The sequence below is a fragment of the Symphodus melops genome, assembly GCF_947650265.1.
Source record: "Symphodus melops genome assembly, chromosome: 7".
In the NCBI taxonomy this organism is placed as follows: Eukaryota; Metazoa; Chordata; class Actinopteri; order Labriformes; family Labridae; genus Symphodus; species Symphodus melops.
In genome coordinates, this window is record NC_136697.1 from 25,161,937 (window position 1) to 25,182,803 (window position 20,867).

The window sequence follows — 20,867 nt, forward strand, 5'->3', positions numbered from 1 at the left end:
AGAGTGCAAATCCAAATCAGAGGAAACATAAGGAACCACAGGAACAAACATCCAACATGACGGATGACAATGAACTGAACAGAGGGGAAGAAACACAGAAAAGCTGTTCCTGTCGCTTTATAGACGGTTGATGTATAATATTTACTGACAGAACATCACTACATTTCATCTAGCAGTAGATTTGTTTTTTTCTAAGAATTATACATGTAAGCCTGTGAGCTGTGCGTCTTGCCTCAAATCACAGTCAATAAGAGGAGACTTGTATGAGTCCATCAGGGTTCACTGATCAGTGGAAGCTGAATGATTTTGTATCATCGAGGCGTCTTGAGTGTTTATAAAGTCAGAGAGGCTAAACGGCTCTTCATGATGAATCACTTTGACCTCCTCTGATCTTGACTGCTTCAGCAGCAGCAGAGTTTATTTCCCTCATCTCTGCTTTGCAGAATATTACCAGCTATCAGGAAAGTGAAGCGCCCATATTTACCAAACAGCAACAATTACACCAATAAGAAGACTATTAGTTTTTAATAATAAGTTAATCGTGAACTAGTTACGTCTTACATAGGCTCTCTTCTCCCCTGGCAGCCCCGCTGCGTTCTGCCCTCTGAGCGGCTTCCAAAGAGCTGGCCAATCAGAAGAAAGTGGACACGTACAAGAAGCGTTTGTTCACTGGGAAGAAAAGTGCTGCATGTCCATCCTGTCGCTATGGCAACAGTGTGTTGATGATGGCCGCTGTATGACCAACACAGCTCCGTCACTTTCACTTTTTACTGATCCGACATGGAGCAAAGAGGGTGTGGGTACAAGACACAATCTGTAGGCCGCAAAAATACAGGGAATATCATTTATGATATTATTTAGAAAGAGCCAAAGGAGGCGTCAACACCATCTTTCTGAAAAAGTTGAAACATTTTCAACTTGAGCGCCTGGAGCGACCACAACAAAGAAAAGTTGCTAGGCGCTGGGCTTTTTCTCCAGGCGAACTATCTCTCCTCCATCGAAAACAATCTAACGCTAGGTGCACACGGGGTCAAAGACCACATGACCACATTCAGTTATTCTACATGTGACTGCACCGGCTATTAAACCTTCTTATATTGTTAAATGAATCAAAACTCCATGGCACACTGAATAATAACTTTCCTGTATTCTCTTGTGAATGAACAAAGCCGTTCACCTATAGCTTCCTCAGTTTCACCCAACACGATCGTCTTCTATCGTTTTCACTCAAAGTATCCAACCGAATGAAAAACATGCAAATCTCTTAGTCTTTGAAAAAAAACATTTTTTTATTTTCATCAAACAGGATTTGTCTGTAACAAACAGCCAGAATATGTTTTAAAAACTTCTGGATATATATATTTCATGGAATGTCACTCAAACTCACTGATATCACTTTTATTCACCGATACCGAGTAGCATTACATTATTATAGTTACACTGAGAACCTTTCTCTTTTCACTTCAAACCCACCAAACCCCAGCCAGCCCAACCTGAAAATGCACTGACACACAGATCCCAACATGACACCATTGTGATGCAGCTGATGTTTCTATATGAATAATGGATGATGAGAATGGCTGCACGTTTTTATCAAAAGACGACATGATCAAACATTTTACTGTTTCAAGGGAGCAACCTAATTCAACTTCATCATTTAAACATTTTCTACATTTTGTCGAAACAACACAATATATGATATTAGCTGCATTAATGTAATTAAACTGGGAATTCATTTGAGAGATAAATGCATATTTTTGGCCTGAAATGGCCAAAAGCATGTTGAATTTAAAAATAAAAAAAAACTCCCTCTAAAGCCACGCCCCTCACTTACATGCACTCGTGCCATTAGTCCAGAAGAGTGTGGGCTCGTGCATGCATGGGGTAGAGAGGCCTGATTGGTTCATAACATGTGGACCGAGCGCAGACATTGGCCGAAGTTCTTACAACAGCTGACAGATTCACGTGAATTATTAATAACTGTCAGGCACTGAAGACAATTTGAATTGTATCCGGAGGAAATAAGCTCCCCTGCCTTTAATTGAGTCAGATTGGAGGCTGTTGTTGGCCGTCTTATTGTGGAGCGTAACCCCTAACATATCAAGCAAACCCTTTGTGTTAAACTTTGATAACTTGAACAAGTTGGGTTTGTCTCTTGAGCACTTCAGAAACCTGATTCAGTTTAAGAGCTACGAGTGCAGAGCGGCTTCTGCAGAATTGATGCCGAAGAAAGTGCCTGTTAAAACCAGCGACAGAAACACAGCAGGAGAAGAACAAGTGTTTATCTCATGTTATGGGGGTTAAAGCCCCCGACATGGGTTACGTTTAAAGCCTCACTTCAGAGTTTGATCAACTTTTGTCATTAAAATCTCATCTGTGCTTTGGGGTCTCGCAGAGAAACTGTGGTGTGTGTTTGATAAACAGCAGCTGCCAATCCTCCTTTGTGCTTCTCATCCTCCCTCTATCAGCTTTACACACGGGAGGCTTTGCTTTATTTTCTTTCTTAATATGAGATTTGCTGTTCTCAGTCCATCACTGTCGCTTGTATAAAGTCCCTCTCATTTCGATCATCTTTTTTTTTTTCCTTTCCAGCCAGCCACAATGCACCTGTCAGACTGCAGCAGATTAGCATTTGAAAAACACATTAACTGTCTCTGCATGCATTGAGCGAGGTGACAGACGGCCTCACTGTTACCGAGTCTGTGCTGCCGTCAGCATTAAAAGCTTTACCCTACAGAAGATGCCGGCAGGCGGCAAACATCAGGGAGGAGAAAACTTTTAAGTGGGCGCAGCAAGAGGAAGTGAAGTGAAGTGAAGTGGAGGATAAAGGCTTCTCAGGGGGGGACCCACACATTTAGAAGTATGGAATAAGGAAGTCTAGAAATGATCAAAGTTTATGAATGGAACTGAGAATACCACCGCGTTTATATATAAAAACAAAATAAACTGTATGACCCTGTGAGTACTTCACTGCCTTATTTATAGCTCAGACATCTCAGTCATTCATAAAAGATGGTTATGAGACATCCAGACTTCTGACTAAGATTTCATTTAACATGACCAAAGTTACTGGGATTATCTGAACCATGACAAACACAGAAATCTTACTCGAAAGACTCTCCTCATATGAGAGTTATTTCTGTGGTTATGACACATTAGAAGAGCCCATTTCAGCGGAACTATAAAAAAAGTATCCTGGACAGAAATCTTCAACACTTCATCACATATACACGCCATCGTCAATTTGATTTAGTCAGCAACTTTTGCTTATTTACACATTTAGAAATTACAAGGCAGGAGTCGTTTTTTTTTTGTTGTTTTTTTTTGGCCACCTGGGAGACGAGATCTCAAGTTACAAAAGTCGCCGGGGTCGGACCTGAACCCAGAGCCGCTGTGACGAGGACCACAGTCTCATGTTCAAAACTCCTTGGCTACCTGGCGTCCCTTTAACATCATCTTTCCAATAGTCTTTCACCTTCAAAATACTGATCGCAGCCAATTTACAATATTTCAGGATGAGCATCTAACAATTTATCTACGCGACTCACTAAACTAATCACAAGAATACGGGCTCATTTTTGTGTTTTTAAAAGGGATTTTCTCTCACTTCAGTCTGTGTACTTACTGCGGAAATTTTCAAGTCAAAGGTCTAATCATGTGATGAATTAGAGGGGCAGAGAAATGGATGGTGCAAAGTGAAATAACGCTCAGTTCGGAGACATCACAAAGTTAACCCCTCGAGGGTTCTTGTGACCCCTTAAAAGATCAGCAGAAACAATTTAAGGGGATAGAAACAAGACTTCAAGACTTCAAGTTCCCTCATTTCTACCTCTTATCAAACTACACCAGAGTGCAGCTTTACATTTTTTATACTGAAAAAAAAACAAACACTGATTGGTTCCAACATTTCAGTATAACAAAGTGACATCAGCCAGAAGTTGTTGCAAAGACATCACTTGAACATTTGAAATAATTTACATTTGAAACTAAGATCCAACACTGTTGCTTGTTTGTATTTACAACTTTACAGTAAAGCAACAGAACGACCACCACGATGTGTGAAAAGTTCTTTTTTTTTTTTTTTTTTTTTTGTCCTGGCAGCAGCGAAGTCTCTGATTGGCTCTGAGCGCAGTTCAAGTCCAGAGGTGAGGCAGGACGCTTCCTGTCTGCAGCCTCTTGCTGTAAAAGACACCGATCCATCTGTTCAATCAGTTAAATGAAATACTCCTTTGGGTGTTCACAGGAGGCGTTCTGTGAGTCAGTCTGGTTGTTGAAAGGGAAATCCTGACTGTCCTCCTGTTTCACTCCTTTCACTTCCTGGTTTCGATATGTCTCTTTTCTCCTGTACAGGAATCTGGCGGTTACCACCAGGCCGCTCACAATGACGAAGATCACCAGCGCTATGACACCTGTGAGGGAGAGGAGGGACACAATGTGAGAGGATGACAGAGCAGATAATAAACTTTTTTTTTTTTTTTTATTCAATATTTAAAGACTTGAAGAGGCTCCTCTACAATCAGACAAGATCTATTCCAATTCATTCTCCCGCTGTACCGCAGTTTAATTTCCTAATGTTTCCATGATCTTTCAAAGTATATTAAACTCATTTAAAATCTTTCCATATCTATCGGACATTTCTGCCCTGCTGAGCTCATTCGAGGATATGAGGGCAAGTTTCATCTCATTGCTATTTCAAAAATACACCTGAAATCAATTTATTCTACATTATAATATAAAGACCCCTCACTTTTTACGATAGCTGCAAAAAAGTTTTCTCATCAGCTATAGTCCTCCATGCAAATGTTCTAATTAGGTAATGTGTCCGTTGTGCACTGAGACACAGTCATGCCAGTTTAATGGACAGTTTGAAATGACTTGTCTGTGTCTCCCCTTTTCTATCTACAAGATTATAGATTGAACCTTTGCAGACTTCACTTTGAATCAATCTGTGCTGGCAGTGCAACAAAGTTTTCAAATGAGTTTTAAATGGACTCTTGCCTTTCACGCTTTCTTGGAGTTCAACATTTGTGCTGAACTTTTCTCACCCGAGCCGAGGTGAAGCGTCCGTGTTACCATGTCACAGTGAAAACATGTACATCCTGCTGTTTTAAGACTGGACATGAGACAAACTCATCAAGACACTTTGTACTGAAAGAATAATGCATGTGAGATGTCGGGACTTCTGTACAACTCCGCTTCTATTTGCGACTAAGGAAGTCGCCCCCTGCTGGCCATTAGAGAGGACCCACATTTAAGGCACTTCTTCATTGCAGTCAATTGAAGACTCAAAAGCAATAATGACTTTAAAAAACATACATTTGGTGGTAAAAGGAGAGAAGTTGCCCTTGAATTATATGATTAAAAGAAAAAAGATTTGGTACCTCCGATCAGAGCTGAGTCAGTCCTGATGGCATTGACTAAAGGCTCACCTGAACCCACAGAACCAGAATGGTCTACAAAAGAGAGGGAGAAAGGATAGCGTTGGAGGGAGAGGAGGAAGACAGTCAGGGAAAGACAAAACACCAACATGCACCAAGCAGCAGCAGCAGACCAAGAAGAAATACAAATTGTGAAAAAGAGGTTAAAAAAAAAAAACAACAAGTTGAAAAGCTAATAAGCAAACAGATAATCCAATTAGCTCAGAAAGAGAAAGACAACAGAAAAATCCAGAGACAAGATGAGAGCATCAGCATTCAGAGGAGGCGGGGGGGAAAATCCTGCATCAGGTCTCCAATGACTCTAATAAAGCATCACAAACTGCATGACAACGAGCACAGAGGAAATTAAATCCCAGAGGAAATGTTCCTCCTGTGTGGTCCAAATTAATTAAAGCGCTGATCACACTGTCGTTAGTCTCCAACAAACAAGGGGGAGTACTGTACGCTGTATTAATGACCCTGGAGCGAATCGGAAAAGCAGCTTTCATGCAATTTAGGAGAAGACCAAGGAAGTTTACGCTGCTCTGCTTCAGAAAGATTTACCCCACAAAGTGGAGAGACGGAAACCACGTGGTATTTAAACCGGCAACCAGCAATCCTATTTAATGCTACCAGTTAAAATCAAAATCCTTTTAGTGTTTTTCTCAGTGTGTTTCACAGTGTTGAAGAGCCATCTTCTAACTTTTTTTATTTTTTATTTTTTTTTTACATCTGTTCTATAAATTACAGTTTCCATGACGACAACAGCATCAGAACATTTGCGCAGCCAGATCAACTTTTTGTTTTTTTATGCCTAATTTTCTCACTAATGCCTCTTCTGTTTTTTCTTTTTTTTTTTTTTCAAACCAGCGCACAACACAGCAGGTCAGAGTGAGCTGAGAACAGTGTCGCTTGTCATGCTACATAACCAGAGTAAAACTCTGCATCATTCGTTCAACTGCACTGATTGAGTTCTCTTCTTTACTGCTCAACCCGTTTAGACCTGGTGAGTCGCAGGCGTGCTTTACCTTTAAGACCTGAGGAGACACCTACGTCTCATCAGGAAAAGGAAAGGAAAGTTGAATTTGCATTTATTGTTTCTGTCCTAACAGTGAGGATACTCAGAGTCTTTAATATTCTCTGTGTTACCTGACAGGTGGTGTGTGTTCTCTGCTGCGTAGGGATTGGCTGAAGCCGAGGAGCCACAGTTGGACTGGAATAAAGGTCCGGTGATGATGACGGGGCTGGTGTCCGGGTGGAGCAGAGCGGCTTTCAGAGGGCTGATGGAGTTAAAGTTAACCACAGAGAGACAGCCGGTGTAACCGAGGGAAGCCACGCGGGCCAAGTCTGGATCCAAATCATCAGAACCTGTGTACAAAGAACATTAGAATAAAAAGAGAGGCCAGTATGTTTTACTTTTTAAATCTGTATATAAAGAATAATCTGGTTTCTCAATCTTAACTCTGTTTTTTTGGTTCAGCAGATTTGACACAGAGGTAAAAAGACAAAGGGGACACATGCTGATCTACTGTATCGCCCTGCTTCTTATTTAATCCTTCTATTAAAAGTCTTGTTTTGGGTCCTTGAATTGAAAAAAAAAAAAATAAAAATGTTGAAGATACATCATCCAACATTGGATTTCAATATCTCTTTTGTAAATTGTTCAGTCTTAAATGTCTTTCTAAGAAACAGAGACATGTTATTGAGTCTCGTGTTCTTTATCAGACTGTAAACAACGATTGGAGGATGACAGATGAAGTCCAGGCCTGGGTATGCTTTATCTGTTATCCAAACAAAATTGGGAAAAACTGGCCATTGCTCCTGGCGACTAATTCCCAGTAGTAGCTGATTGATCCAGGGATTGGTTGTTATATTGCTCGATAATGTATTGAGACCTTTTTGGCATTCTTGCAGATACTGTAGAGGAAATGGCACGCGTGTTTACGGAGATAGAGGATGCACACTTATGACAAAGTCAGCTAGAAGATCAAAGTCCACATCATGCATTCAAAAGAGCACGACAGTAGAATATGTTTGAGTGTGTAGGACTTTCTAGTTTGTGCTTGTCATTGTGTTGTGATAGCTGACAGTACATTCACTAACTCTGATGTGCCTCTCACTGTGGGAACATTTGGTGGCAATCAATGAACTGATTAAGCCCACTTGAGCGTTCTTCATTCATTATGCTGAGCGCTGTACTGATTATTTGTTAGATTTGTTTGTTCGATGAGACCACAGGACACGGCGTGGCATCAAATCAGGATCAGTAACGCTCACCTCCGTGAAAACAAACACGCTCGCCCCTCTCGTTATAGTCAACAAGCTGTCAGTGACTCAGCTTCCAGTCTGCGTCCATCACTCCACCAGATGGATTTTTCACTCTCACCTCGATCCGTTCATTTCATTGACTGTAATCCCTTCATCGCTCTCCTCCTCCTCCTCCTCCTCACAGCAGAGTAAACAGCAGCTGTGAAAGGCGACATCAGCGCTGTAAACAGCTGCATCAGTGTCTGCTCTGATGACTGAGAGGTGACAGCGGTTTTAGCAGAACACATCTGCATGTTGATGAGAGCGGCATGGAAACATTACAGCCGCCTCTCAGCAGAAACACGCCTCACTCCATCACCTCTCTCTCTCTCTCTCTCTCTCTCGCTCGCTCTCTCTCTGTTTCTTCCTGCTCCATTAGTTAGGCTGATGGATGACGGGGTTGGCAGAAAATCCACTTTCCTGCAGATTTTCAGGTCCTGATCTGCCTCTCTGCCTCCTCTGCTTTGACAGACGGGAGCACCGGTCACATGCTGACATGACGGGGTTCAAACACACCGAGCTGACCTGCACTGTACTGGAGCTTTTATACCAAAACAGACAACAGAGTAAAGAGACTGTCTTTGAGGAAATTCAACTGATTTTAACAGTATTTTAAATCATGTCTGGTCAGATGTTGGTTAAAGTATGCAGTTCCTTCAGACCATCTGACCAGATCTCTGTTAAATGAAGGTAAAATAATAATAATTCTCCTGTGAGATCCACTGAATGTGTAGGATAGTTTTTCATGGCGGCAACAACCAGTTGATTTCATTTCATGAACAAGGTTCATAAAAAGTGTAAAGTATTGACAAAGAGCTGAAATGTTTCCAACAGAAACCACATACAAAAAAATGTTCTCATGTTCTCATAAACCATCGTGTTACTCTAAGCTACACCTGACTGAGCAATTCAATAATCACCTGCAGTTAAAACAGGTCTTTGTAAAGATGCAGTTTCCTTGCTTGTTTTTGATGAAGCTTTTTTCAGTAGCTGATTCGATACCTGGTGAAAAAACATTTCTGGACTATTTGAGCCCTGCAGCATGCGAGCTGTTTCTCTCTCTCTTAGCTTGAGGCCATACAGACTGACACAGAGAGCAAACATTCACACACCAACATGATCGAGATTTTGCTTCATACAGGTGTTTTTTTTCTGTCTTCGATGTGTTCGACTTTGATCAAAGTTTACCCGAATGTGCTTCTTTCACCAGGTCGGGTGGATCAGTCAGAGTCAGTCGTCTCTCAACTGGAAGGTCGGGGATTCGATCCCCAACACCTGCAGCCTCACGTCCCATGTGTCCTTGGGCAAGACGCTTAACTCCCAGTTGCTCCCGATGCTTTTGCGGGCAGCGTATGAAAGGTATGTGTCGGTGTTACATGGAGTGTAAAAGCACTTTGAGTAGTCAGAATAGAAAAGTGCTCCATTTATCCTTCTTCTTCTTTGTTTTAGTGATTTGTTGTTTTTTTTGCTCGACTCTGCAGCTGCCCTTTTGGTTTGTTTTTGCTTGTTTTGTTGATTATTCTATCATCTCTATGGCCTCCCCATGCATTTAATTAAAAGGTCAACAGAGAGAAATAGTTGCTCTTTGAGTAATCCAGAATAATTCACTCCACATTAGCATCAAATCAGAACCCTACCTGTGGTCCTCAGGTCAGAGTCTTACACAACAACAGACGCATTGTGATGCACAGTTCTCTCTGCAGCTCATTGAACTACGCATGATCAACTGATTTACATTTTTTCTTTTAGTTCAAATCAGATTTCACTACTTTACTCCTTCACAAGAGGCCACATATTGAGTGTCGGCTGAGTCCAAACATCTCAGCGCTGTTGTTCTGATAAGTGCTGCTCTGAGTGCTCTTTAAGTAAAACGACCTTGTCTCTGCTCTCACCGTCTCCACTCTTACCGTGCACTTTGCCCAACACCAGCGACTTGATAGCGTTGAATTCTCCGTCTGATGTCAGGTTGAAGTCTTCCCTGGGGTTTTTGTCGATCTGAGAGAGAGAGAGAGAGAGAGAGAGAGAGAGAGAGAGAGAGAGAAAGAAAGAAAAGAGCATATTCCTCTCCCTTAATGTGAGTTTAAATTTTAGCAGCCTAATTAGTCCCCTCGAACATAAATAAGCGTCTTAAAAATGACTCAGAATAACGTGCAAAAAGTCAAAAGTCGTCAAAAACCGAGGTGGTATCAGAATTTCACACTACATATATCATTAGAGTTGAATTTTGAGAACTGTGTTTCCCTTTACGCTTCATTTCCCAGCTCGGTGGGAGAGAAAAAGTCCATGCTTTCAGTGAAAAACATTCAGTGTGAAGTTCTCTGCAGAACAGCCCTCATTAAAAAAAAAAAAAAACCCTGCAGAGGAGTGACGCTTGGAGCAGAGAAGTTTCACACACTACTTTACCATTTAAAGGACATTTAACATCAAAGCTTTAAAACTAATAAAACCACTCAGTTAGGGTCATCTGCTTGCAATCAATTAACAATGTTTTTCACTGCACTAAGCCTCACATCCCCCTGTGACTTATTGATTTAGACACGGAGTGAAAGATTGATTTGATGGGTATGTGAGGAACTTTTTGGTCTGAGTTGTTTTTGGCGCCCCTCTCTGGACAGAGCAGTACATTTGATCACTTTTCTCATTTTGTCTGTACAAGCGTGAGTACTGGGTTTTTTTTGCACATTAGAAACACTGTAATGGTATAGCACACCAGTCTCAGTATTGCAGCTGACTGGCTTTGTTAGTTTTCAGGTGCTGGGGGTGAAATAAATCCAGGGGCAGACAGATGTTCTGACACTCAGAGGGAACGTTACACAGTCTGATGGCTTCAGGCAGGAATGACTTCCTGTGGTGTCTGTCTCTGAATGTGCTCCTGTGTTTGACCAGCACGTTGTCCGAGACGCGACCAGCGAGTCCAGCTCCGACCCAACACACGACAGCAAACAGAATAGAACTGGTCACCACGGACTCATAAAACATCCTCAGCATCGTTTCACAGATGTTAAGTGACCTCGACCTCCTCTGGAAGTACAGGCAGCTCAGGTGTTCTTGAATTCCTCCACCAAGTCCACACTGACCACAAGGGTGGAAGCAGGTCAATGCTGCCTTTGTTTTCCTTAAATAATCTTCTTCATCATCATCATCATCATCATCGTGTTATCAGACATCTATCCCATGACATCAGTTACAGGCGTTTTATAAATGTAGAGAAACTGAAAACGTGTTGCTGAACAATTGGACTCGCTTCAAATCTGCAAATATAACAGACGTGGTCGTAGCGGCAAAGAAGAGGAAAATACAATCACAGTGAAGCGGATGCGGCTCCATCCAAAACGAGGGTGACCCTCGTGTTTGCAGGCTTTCACTCACGGAGGCAGAGTTGGCCTGCTTTCTGTTGGACAGTCCGAACACGGGCCGTTAGCTTGTCCTCGTGGGCGGTGGTTTGCAGTGCAAATAAAAGCAGTAAATATAAACACCACGTTCCTGCAGTGAGTGTGCACTCCTCGTGGCGATGAGCCCGGGAGGACGTCCCAGTTTGAATGTTGTGTTTACACGTTCCAATGACCAATGGTTCTGACTATAGGGACCCAACTTTTAATTAGCACCTTTGCTAAACACTATTGGAGATGCTGATCATATTGAGGATGTGAAGATGAAAAAACCTACTTGTTTACACCTGCTGCACTGCCTGTCATGTGTCTGATCGTGGCTCTTATTCACATACAGTGAATGTCCCTGCTGTCTAAATCCTGACTGGTCATATCCGTCACTTTGGATAAAAACATCAGCCAGTGAAACTGTGAACTTGTGAAATGACTGATCAGGAGTTTGTCTGTGCAGAGGTTCACTGCAGTAGGTCTTGGTTAGCGTCTTGTTTGTGCACACTTGCATGCACTTGTACACAGTCTTCAGTCTTATTTTAGCCATGCTAGCTGCTCATGGTGCTCGGCGAGAGGTCAGACATACTCCCGTTATTGCAGCTCATCCTTTGAGTGGCATCGGAACAAAGTCCGTCTCACTTCATCCAATAAGTTGGAGGAAATTTTTCAATAAGAACAACAAATGTCACCCGCTGATCGTAGAGGAGAAGTCGGAGGATCAGCAGAGTCAGCAGGAGGAAAATGTCAGGACAATCCACCCACCATTATTAGAAAATATTGATTTAGATACTTGGCCAGATTTAAGCTCTTAGTTGGTACTGAAGCTTTTATTCAATCGCAATACCAGAGAGAGGAGACATGTTTTTTTTTATGACAAGCTGCTTTAAGTGAGTAGATGCTGATGGAGAATGTTTACCACGTGTTAAGACCACGTTACGTCCTCATGCCTGGCCCACACTCAGAGATGATAGACCTCACACATGACCACACATGAGCATCGATAACACAGTATTGTTCCCGTAGTGTGGTGTGTTTCTTTAAAGGTCAAGGTGTTGCTCTCCACCTATTCACAGATTCCTGTCTCCCATAACTGGAAATGTAGTGACATTCCTCACGATCAGGCGCGGCTGTAGATGAGACTTTTATGGCCATCTGCACAGGTACAGTACAGTACAGCTACACTGGAGTTTGACCAAACATGGCAGACGACATGCAGGAAGGAATCGTGATGGTTTCTGATGACTGAAAATAAACAAAGAAAAAAGTTAAACTGTGGATAAAAGATGTGGAGATGTTTGAAACATGGGCCGTAGAGTTTACAGCGTAAACACAGACTCAGCTGTCCTCACACAGCAGGAGATCAGATCATAAATACTGATCGGGTTTAACATGTAGGATTTAAAATCAAGAGGGTGCTGACGGTCCTCAGAGCAGATCTGATTATTCTTAACACCTCCCACCGCAGGATCTTCAATATGACCCGACTTTGTTGAGTATGGTCGGCATTGGGCCCGTTATCGGTCTGATCATTTTAGTATCATAGTACGTACGCAGCTATCTTCACAGCCTGAGCAGGATGGAATAAGTGGAGCATGCTGGGAAACCAACAGGAAACCCTCAGAGGAAAATACTGCTCTCTGTCCTCTCTGATTAAAAAAAAAAAAAAAACAGAGGACGCCGTTTTCGGTAGCCTGGAGTGATTCATTTTTCAGCAGGACATCGGCCCAGGGGGGGAAGGAAGAGGACGGGACTCTGTGGACGGGTGTGACCTGTGTGGAGGCCGCAGCCTGCTGGCCATCAGGAACCCGCGCTGAAACTCACGTGTGTGTTCGCCGGATGTCCCCGGAGTATGTTTCCAGCAATGTAATGATTCAAGGTGATGGAAAGTGGCAAGATGAGACGCCCCTCATATTTCACCGGACCCCTCAACACACAGTAAGTCTGGAGCCCACGCGAGCCCGGGTCACCTTGTATTTCATCTCAGTCCGAGGATAATTATAAACACAGTCATGCTGCCGGCTCCTGGTTAGATGAAGTTAACCCTCATACATCATAGGAGGCTGCGGCTAACAAGATAAGACATCAGTAGATTCAGATACGATTAAGAAGCTTCATATTTCATCTGAGGCTCTGCTAATGTGTAGTTTGTCCCCGCTGCCCTGCCGTAGATCATAACTGTGGCTTTATTACACAGAGGAGAAACACAGCAGTATCTCAGTTTGTTCTCTACTTTTTTACTGATTGAAACACCCACATACTGGATGTGTGATTTTTATTATTATCTTTTTTTTTAAGTGATTCATTGTCAGAAAAGGGGGAATGCAAAATGTTTGAGTTGCATTTGACACGCTGCGTTCACTTACAGCCTGTTCCCTTTCCTGCATGTTATCTCTTCTAACTTTCTCCTTCCCTCTCCTGACCTTCTCCGTGCCGGGGGGCTTTTGTGCCCCCATGTAATGCATGTCCTTTCCCTCATGTCATACTACTATCTCTCTCTCCCTTATTTTGATTCTTATCCACTGTCCTGTCTCTCAAATAAAGGAATGAAAAGCCCAAAGATAAATCATTAAACTTTCTCTTTCAGGATGAAATCATTTACAGATTTGTTGTTTGAGTTACACTGAGCACCTGTGAGTAACTTTTCATTAACATCAGTTCTGGCACCCTCTTCGTCATGTCTTATCTTGTCCTGTACATGCATTTTGTTTCTTTTATAAAAAATAATAATAAAAAAACTCCTCCAAGCGGGCAGCCTGGGTTTGCTCCTTTCTCGCACGTCGTTCACCACTCTCTCTCTCTCTCTCTCTCTCTCTCTCTCCCTGTTTCTGACTCAATCCATTGTTGTCCTACATCAACAATAAAAAGTAATAAAAAGCATATATATCATATATGAATACCTGTTTCAGTACCACAGCAACAAAAACACAAATCCCATTACACATACTGGATTGTCTCTTGTTTTTAATACTAGTTATATAACAGGCAAAATCCTGCACAACGTCCAATTAACTCAAATATGTTGGCAACATTTTGCTACTCAAACTTTGATAAGATGTTTTTGCAATCTATCTCGTCTACAGCTGTTGATGATCTGAAGGTGTTTTTATACTGTTACACACACTCAATAATCAAACAGAGCCTGCATCACTTTATAAAGCAGATTACTGTAAAGTGTGAAGTCTGGGTGATTTTTAAAACAGATCAAACTCTGCTCTCACACATTTGAAAATGTAGCTTTTAGCGCTAACAAATCTTTTGTCATCTTCGTGCACACTTAAAGACACTCACCCAAAACGTTCAACTTCAGGAACGTGATGCTCTTAATAAACATGGAGAGTGAATGTGAAGCTTACCTGCACAGTCACAGAGTCGGCCTGTCTCCTGATGTTAACCGTGTGAAGCTGTCCGTTAGCCAGACTCCTCACTCTGCTCCTCAGCACTTCAGCCTCTCTGCTGCTGTCCAGCTTGTATCTCACCTCCAGCTTATCTACACACACACACACACACACACACACACACACACACACACACACAAAGTTTCACAAACATTTAAACTTCCTCCTCTTATAAAAACAGCCACGTCGTCTTGGCTAATCTTTACTTATCTTTTAAAGATGTATTTTTCACTTCAGTGATTAATCAGGGAGATGAGTATCTGAGTCAATAAAGCTCCCATATTAAGAGGATTATGACTTAAATCCCTATCAATAACAAGTCCAACTTTAATTAATTTTACTAATATTCACAGGATTATGAGCCGACTTAAAAGAAACCCTGCGATGTCTTTGGGCTTTTGACACTGGAGGAGAATAATAAACGACACCTTGTCCTTCAAAAAGAAATGATTTAAATACAAAAAAGTCTTTTAAATGGAGAGACTACGAATAATAATCCTGAAATGCTCTTATTGAATTAACAAAAAGGTGAAGTAATAATGATTTGGTGTTGGCCGCCGTTCTTTAAACAGCTGAATTCTTCATCAGGTTTTTAAAAAAAACTGACAATGAGTTTCTGTGTTTGGTTTAAGGCGATTTAACTACAGCAGAGGGAGGACAAAATATTTTTTTAAAAAGGAGCAGAACAAGAGAAAGCTCTCTGGGATTTAATTGGACTCTTCAGTTTGAGAGCATTTACCTGACAACTCGTCGGCCAGCATGAAAACCTTAACGCCGCGCTGTCCATCAGCTTTCTGTGACTCATTAACACCACAAAAAGTCCATTTGCAGCTAATCTAGCAGCAAAGTGCTGATTTTATTAAACTCCCAGAGGATGAAAATGTGATTTGTTTTGATGTGAAGAGGCTCCGACTTCTCTTAAAAGTCAAACTCACAACATAATTATTTCACACTAAAGTTGATGAAAACACATCAGCAAGTTTTCTGCTGTTTTATTCCGCAGCACAGAGAGCGGCCACCCATTAACAGCCCAGCAAACGTTCACTCCCTCAGCTTCACTCCTCAGGTCTCTTTTTTTATTTCAGGCCGGAGACAAAAACTAATAGCCGGTCCTGCTGGACGGATTACAAGGAGGTAGAGACTGACGGGGTGAATCAGAGAGAGGAGAGATCTGACAGAGCAGAGCAGGAGATGAGGAGGAGACGAGGAGAGGTCGATATCAGGAGCAGGAGACAGGATGGGAGGAAGAAGGGAGGAGATGTAAGATGAGAGGCTGTGAAGATGTGAAGGGAATAAGAAATGGATAGAAGAAGACGTGAAAAGCTTTGAAGAAGGGCGAGATTTAAACAAAATGATGAGGAGCAACAACCGGCAGGTACGAGTACCTGGAAGGTGAGAGCGGTTTTAAAAAGTGAAAAAAATATGAAGGAGAGAGCCTCCAGCTTGAGCAAGAGCCAAACAAAACAAGCCTCTTCAAAATAAAAGCCCCTCCCTTACCATGCTTGTTGATGAGCAGGGCCAGGTACTCTCTGTAGTAGGAGCTGACGTAGAACAGCACAGCCGGACTCTGGCTGGTCCTGAAGCTCAGGGAGACGTTCTCTCCTCTCAGCGTGGTGTCGGAGTAGATGGAGGACGGCAGAGCGCTGCTGTTCCTGCTCAGCTCGTACGGCTCCTTGAAGGTGTAGCTGACGGAGGTCCCTGACTTGAAGCTTGCCGACACGTCTGGGGGGGAGAGGATGAAAAATGTGCTGCCATGCAAAGTGCCAACAAGGAGGAAAAAAAGGATCTCTTCTATACTTTCTCACACTCAGCTGGCACCACCTGTCAGAGCTATCTGATGTGAGCTGAGACACTTTGACACTTTGACTGGAAAAGCTGATCTGGGGGGAAATTTAGGTGGACCACCTGCTCTAAATCTAGGACCACAGTTCTGTATCCATCCATCTCTCTTCTATACCACTTTTCCCGTTCTGGGTTGCGGGGGCCGGAGTTGATCACCAGCTGTCATTGGGCGAGAGGCGGGGTACATCCTGGACTGTCACTCACAGAGCTGACATATAGATACAGACAACCAGCCATACTAATTGACATAACGAGCATGTCTTTGGACTATGGGAGAAAGAGAACCCAGAGCATGCACAGCCACTGTGAAACTGCATTGGCTCGATTATGAAAATAATAATTGGAAGTGTTCATAAATATTCTGTTCAACTCTTATAATTATAAATCCACTGAATCCAGCTGCTTAATAAGCTGTGATTATGCAGAATGCACTTTATTTAACTTGCTACTGAAATCCCTCGTTTAGTCACTTAAATGTGTTTTATGTGCTTTCATTCTTTCTTGCTGTCCTGTAAACGTTTCTGTCGTGTTTCATGACAAATTCCCAGAGGAGCAATAAAGTTTTTCATTCACTTCATCTATTCATTGAATATTTAAAAAAACAGAAACAAGAAAAGATTGATGTTTGCATGGCTATGAATCCCAGCAGCACAGAAACCTTTATTACCTCGGTTTAGTTTTATTGATAAATCTCATTGATGTGCACAACATTGACTTTTTTATGCATGAACACCATTTGTTTTACTTTGCAGCATCTCTTTAGTTTCTTTTTTTCCTCCAGAAGAGCAACTGTTCGATGCAACCAGGAAGACAATAATTGTTTCTCTCCAGGGGCAAAATACATATATTTACAGCAACATTTTTATTCTGTTTCGATATAAGAATGAATCACTCAGGGATGTTTGGATCCATACGAAGCATCTGAAGATCTCTGGCTGTACCACATAAGGCTAGAAACCACCTTAACACCGATGACGGAGAAGTTCACAACCGCTTCCTGACAACTTTAAACACAGCTTTACCAATCAAATATTCACAAAGAGGATTAATATTCCCCTTCAGGGCCTCCGCTTGCTGACGTAGATGCAGATATGAGAGGAGATACCGGCGGTGGTAAAGAAGAGGGCAGACAGAGAGTCATCCCCTAAAAATGCTAAACTCACTTAGGTTCCTGCACCGGGACACAGAGTTCACTGTGATGATGCATTATTAGTGCGGGGAATTTGAACATCAAACGGCAGACTTGCACAGACTCCAGCACATCAAACAGACTGTATTTGCATGAAAGCTTTGATCCTAAGTACTTCTTGATGAGTGTTAAGTGCAATAAAAGGTTCAATGGAGTGATGCAGACTCTTAACCTTTTCTACAGCTGCAGAAAAAAAAAACACACCCACACATGGACACCCTGAACTGTCTCTTCCGTTTACATTCTGTCCTCCGAGTTTCATAAGGACTGAAATAAATGTCTTCATGCACAAATTGACTGATGAGACGTTATCTCTATGGAGACGCAGACTTTAAGGATTTGTCTGTAAAGTGAAGAGCTGTGGTCAGACAGTTTTCCTCTTAATGGAATCAATCAGAAAAACTGCAGCATCAAGTCTATGAAGCAATGGCTTGAGGGTGAATTATAGTGTCTGTATCGTCATTGAAACTTGACCTTTACAGTGCCTGTAAGAACAATGTGGTTGCATTGGCTCGTAGTGCAGGATAAAAAAAAGGAGCAAGTATTTACATAGGTTAAGTCGTGTTTGCACAATAAGGTGCAGAAAACAAAAGCTGTGTGAAATTACCATACAGATAAATAATTTGCACGTTTTAGCTCTGTGGAAGTCTGCAGAAAGTGTCGCGCTTCGACTTTGTCTTTTGTTATTGTTTTGATTGAGAGCCCCCCTAGCGGCGGATTTTGCATACTGTACGTTTAAAAAGGGACTACGACTCAGGATATAATCCACCGAGAATTTACACAAAAAGGAAAAGGAAGTTTTGTCCGGAAGTCTTTTAACACTAATGGCTGGTTTCACTATCAGTTTCCAGAGGCAGAGGATGAAAGACGATGATCACCAAGGGTCGTAAGACTGACTGAAGCTCAATTAAAAAGTCATATTTGTATCAAAGTTTAGGAAGAGAAGATGCTCCAATCGGAGGAGAGCATCTTCAACATGTAAAGACTCAAAAGTCTGACAGTACGACGCACGCTCTCCTCTACTGTATGCACTCTCTGTGTGTGTGTGTGTGTGTGTGTGTGTGTGTGTGTGTGTGTGTGTACCTGCGTTGCAGAAGACTCCCGTGTATGCTGACAGGCCACAGTCACAGTGGAAGCCGCTGGCTCTCTCCACACAGCGGCCCTGGTTCTGGCAGAGCGAGCCGTAGCTGCTGCAGTGACCCGGGCAGCCGGGTCGAACCCCGGGTGTGATCTTCGCCCTCTCCTCCAGGTCCAGAGTGACGCCGTTCAGCTGCAGGGAGCGAATACAGCCTCGAAAGCCCTTCTGCCTGGACGCTGTGCCTCCTGACAAGACAGGAAAAAAACCCAACACTTTTTGTCAGCTAATATCACACGCAAACAACAACAAAGCACAGATAAATCAAAGCTAGCTGACATATAATAAATATTCCTCATAGCTTTGTCTTTGTCTCAGTGTCTGATTCCTTTGTGTTGCCACCTCTCTGTGCATCCTTTCTCTCTCTTGTTTTCCATCTCTCCTCCTCCCGTCAGATGCAGCTGATCCTCGTGTCGCCTCGGCTCCCACACACATCTCCCAACTGTCGACACTCTTCTTCTGACATGTCACAACAACAGAACAGCTCGGAGGCAGCAAGCTGGAGGTGGTAACAGAATCCGGGGCATAACTTTCACAAGTTGACTTGAGGTCTGTTTATATAGATCTATGCTCGCTGGTGCCTGGTGAACTGTGTGGATCAGAAGTGCAGGTTTGCTCCCCTTTCGAACCATTTTCCCTTCGCACCGGCTTTTATTATAGCCGCAAAAACCAGAGGACGGGTGTCAGAAATAAATGTCCACCTTTGCTCACTTTGTTCCTGTTTCAGATGTCACAGAGGGAGAATTAACCTGGCGACCTGCCATTTTCACAGAGATCACAGGTGGTAATAGTTTTTGTATCCATAGTTCAGACATGACTCTTTATTCTCAGCCATCAAAGATGACAACTTCCTGCTGCTCGGCTTCACACGCCAATAAATCACTGAGCTCTCTAAGGCCCCATTCTCTGCCTGCAAGGTTCTCGTGTTTCAGTAAGCAGGATGGATGGAAACGTCTTCTTAATCGGCTGGATATGGCCAATGATTTCATTCAAGGAAGAATGTCACATATTACACATAAATACAGCAGAAATTAAATACACAGTTTATGTAAATGTCTCTCTGAATGATGTCTACAGTGAGGGAGAAGTGTGAGGAGCCAGGTTTACATGGACGGCCTCGTATATAAAAGTAAGTCAAGAGAACTTAGAGAAGAGAAGAACAACATGCTCACTATTTATTTGTCAGTGTATTTAAATCCCAGTCACTCAGTGTCGTTTTATATGAAGCTATGAGACTGTTGCTAACACAATAATAGAGAGCACAGGCCAATGCAGCTCAACCAAAGGTCAGTATAGTTCAACGCTTGCGTTAAGAAGAGAGCTTAATGTGTAGACTCACTTCCTTCAGCAGACAGCCTCTGAGAGGGAAACGTTCAGCGTCTGGGAAGTTTGAACAGCTATACAAACTATAAAACTGTTAAACTTATATCCAGCGCTGCAGCTTCAGCTGGAACAAGGCAGAGTACCTCTCGACAAGAAGTGAAGACATTTTCTACATTGATCACTTCTGAGGAGGTGATTTCATTTCTAAAAAAAAAGCATAACAAGGGATTTGAAAAGTAAAAAGATCAAAGGATCCAAATGTGGATTAACTTCACCTCTGACCAAGTGAGCAAAGCTTTCAGTCCGACCTTTCAGACGAGTGAGAGTTTCAACCTCGTACGACCCTTTCACAGGAGATCACACTGTGAGAGCACACTCTGCGCTGAAGCATACAGCATGAGGGGGAATGTAAAAACAATTACTGAAATAGAGATTAAATAAAAGCATCAAAGGCAAAGCTTGTGGCTTAAAATACAAAGAACCTCGACCTGCAGGCCCAGAAGGATAGATCGAGAGATTTAAAGGAAAAAACTGATGAGTAAGCAGAAGAGAAATCTGGACCAGGGAGAGAGTCACTCTTATCCAGCATATCCAACAGTACATGCTCATGACATTATGCAATGAAACAGTGGGGCTGAACTGATGATTATTTATGTGTTATCTGTTATTGGACAACGTGAGAAGCAATGCTTTGGGAAAATAAAATAAACCCATTGTTGGACTTGTATGGACTTTGATTTAAGGCTGCCTTAGGTCTTAAATGGAACTTTATTAGTTAATGCTGACAAGTCTGCACACCTGCTCTTGTTAATTAGTATAAGAGTGGCTGCTCCCTAACAAGGAACAGATGAGGTTATGACACGTTGATATGTCTACTTT

General features: G+C 42.4%; 1 protein-coding gene across 1 annotated transcript in view; it reads right to left on the reverse strand.

Moving 5' to 3' along the window:
• Nucleotides 1-1,627: 1,627 nt before the first annotated feature.
• The window catches only part of LOC306826350 (contactin-associated protein-like 4), a 106,927-nt gene continuing 87,687 nt past the window's right edge, over nt 1,628-20,867 (reverse strand). The window contains exons 18-24 of the mRNA XM_079347608.1: nt 18,614-18,853; nt 15,997-16,221; nt 14,458-14,591; nt 9,632-9,719; nt 6,567-6,785; nt 5,382-5,453; nt 1,628-4,409 (exon numbers count right to left, since the gene is read on the reverse strand). Of these exons, the coding sequence (XP_079203734.1) occupies nt 4,213-4,409; nt 5,382-5,453; nt 6,567-6,785; nt 9,632-9,719; nt 14,458-14,591; nt 15,997-16,221; nt 18,614-18,853 (1,175 nt within the window). The 3' untranslated portion in view covers nt 1,628-4,212. The remainder of the gene's footprint in view (nt 4,410-5,381; nt 5,454-6,566; nt 6,786-9,631; nt 9,720-14,457; nt 14,592-15,996; nt 16,222-18,613; nt 18,854-20,867) is intronic.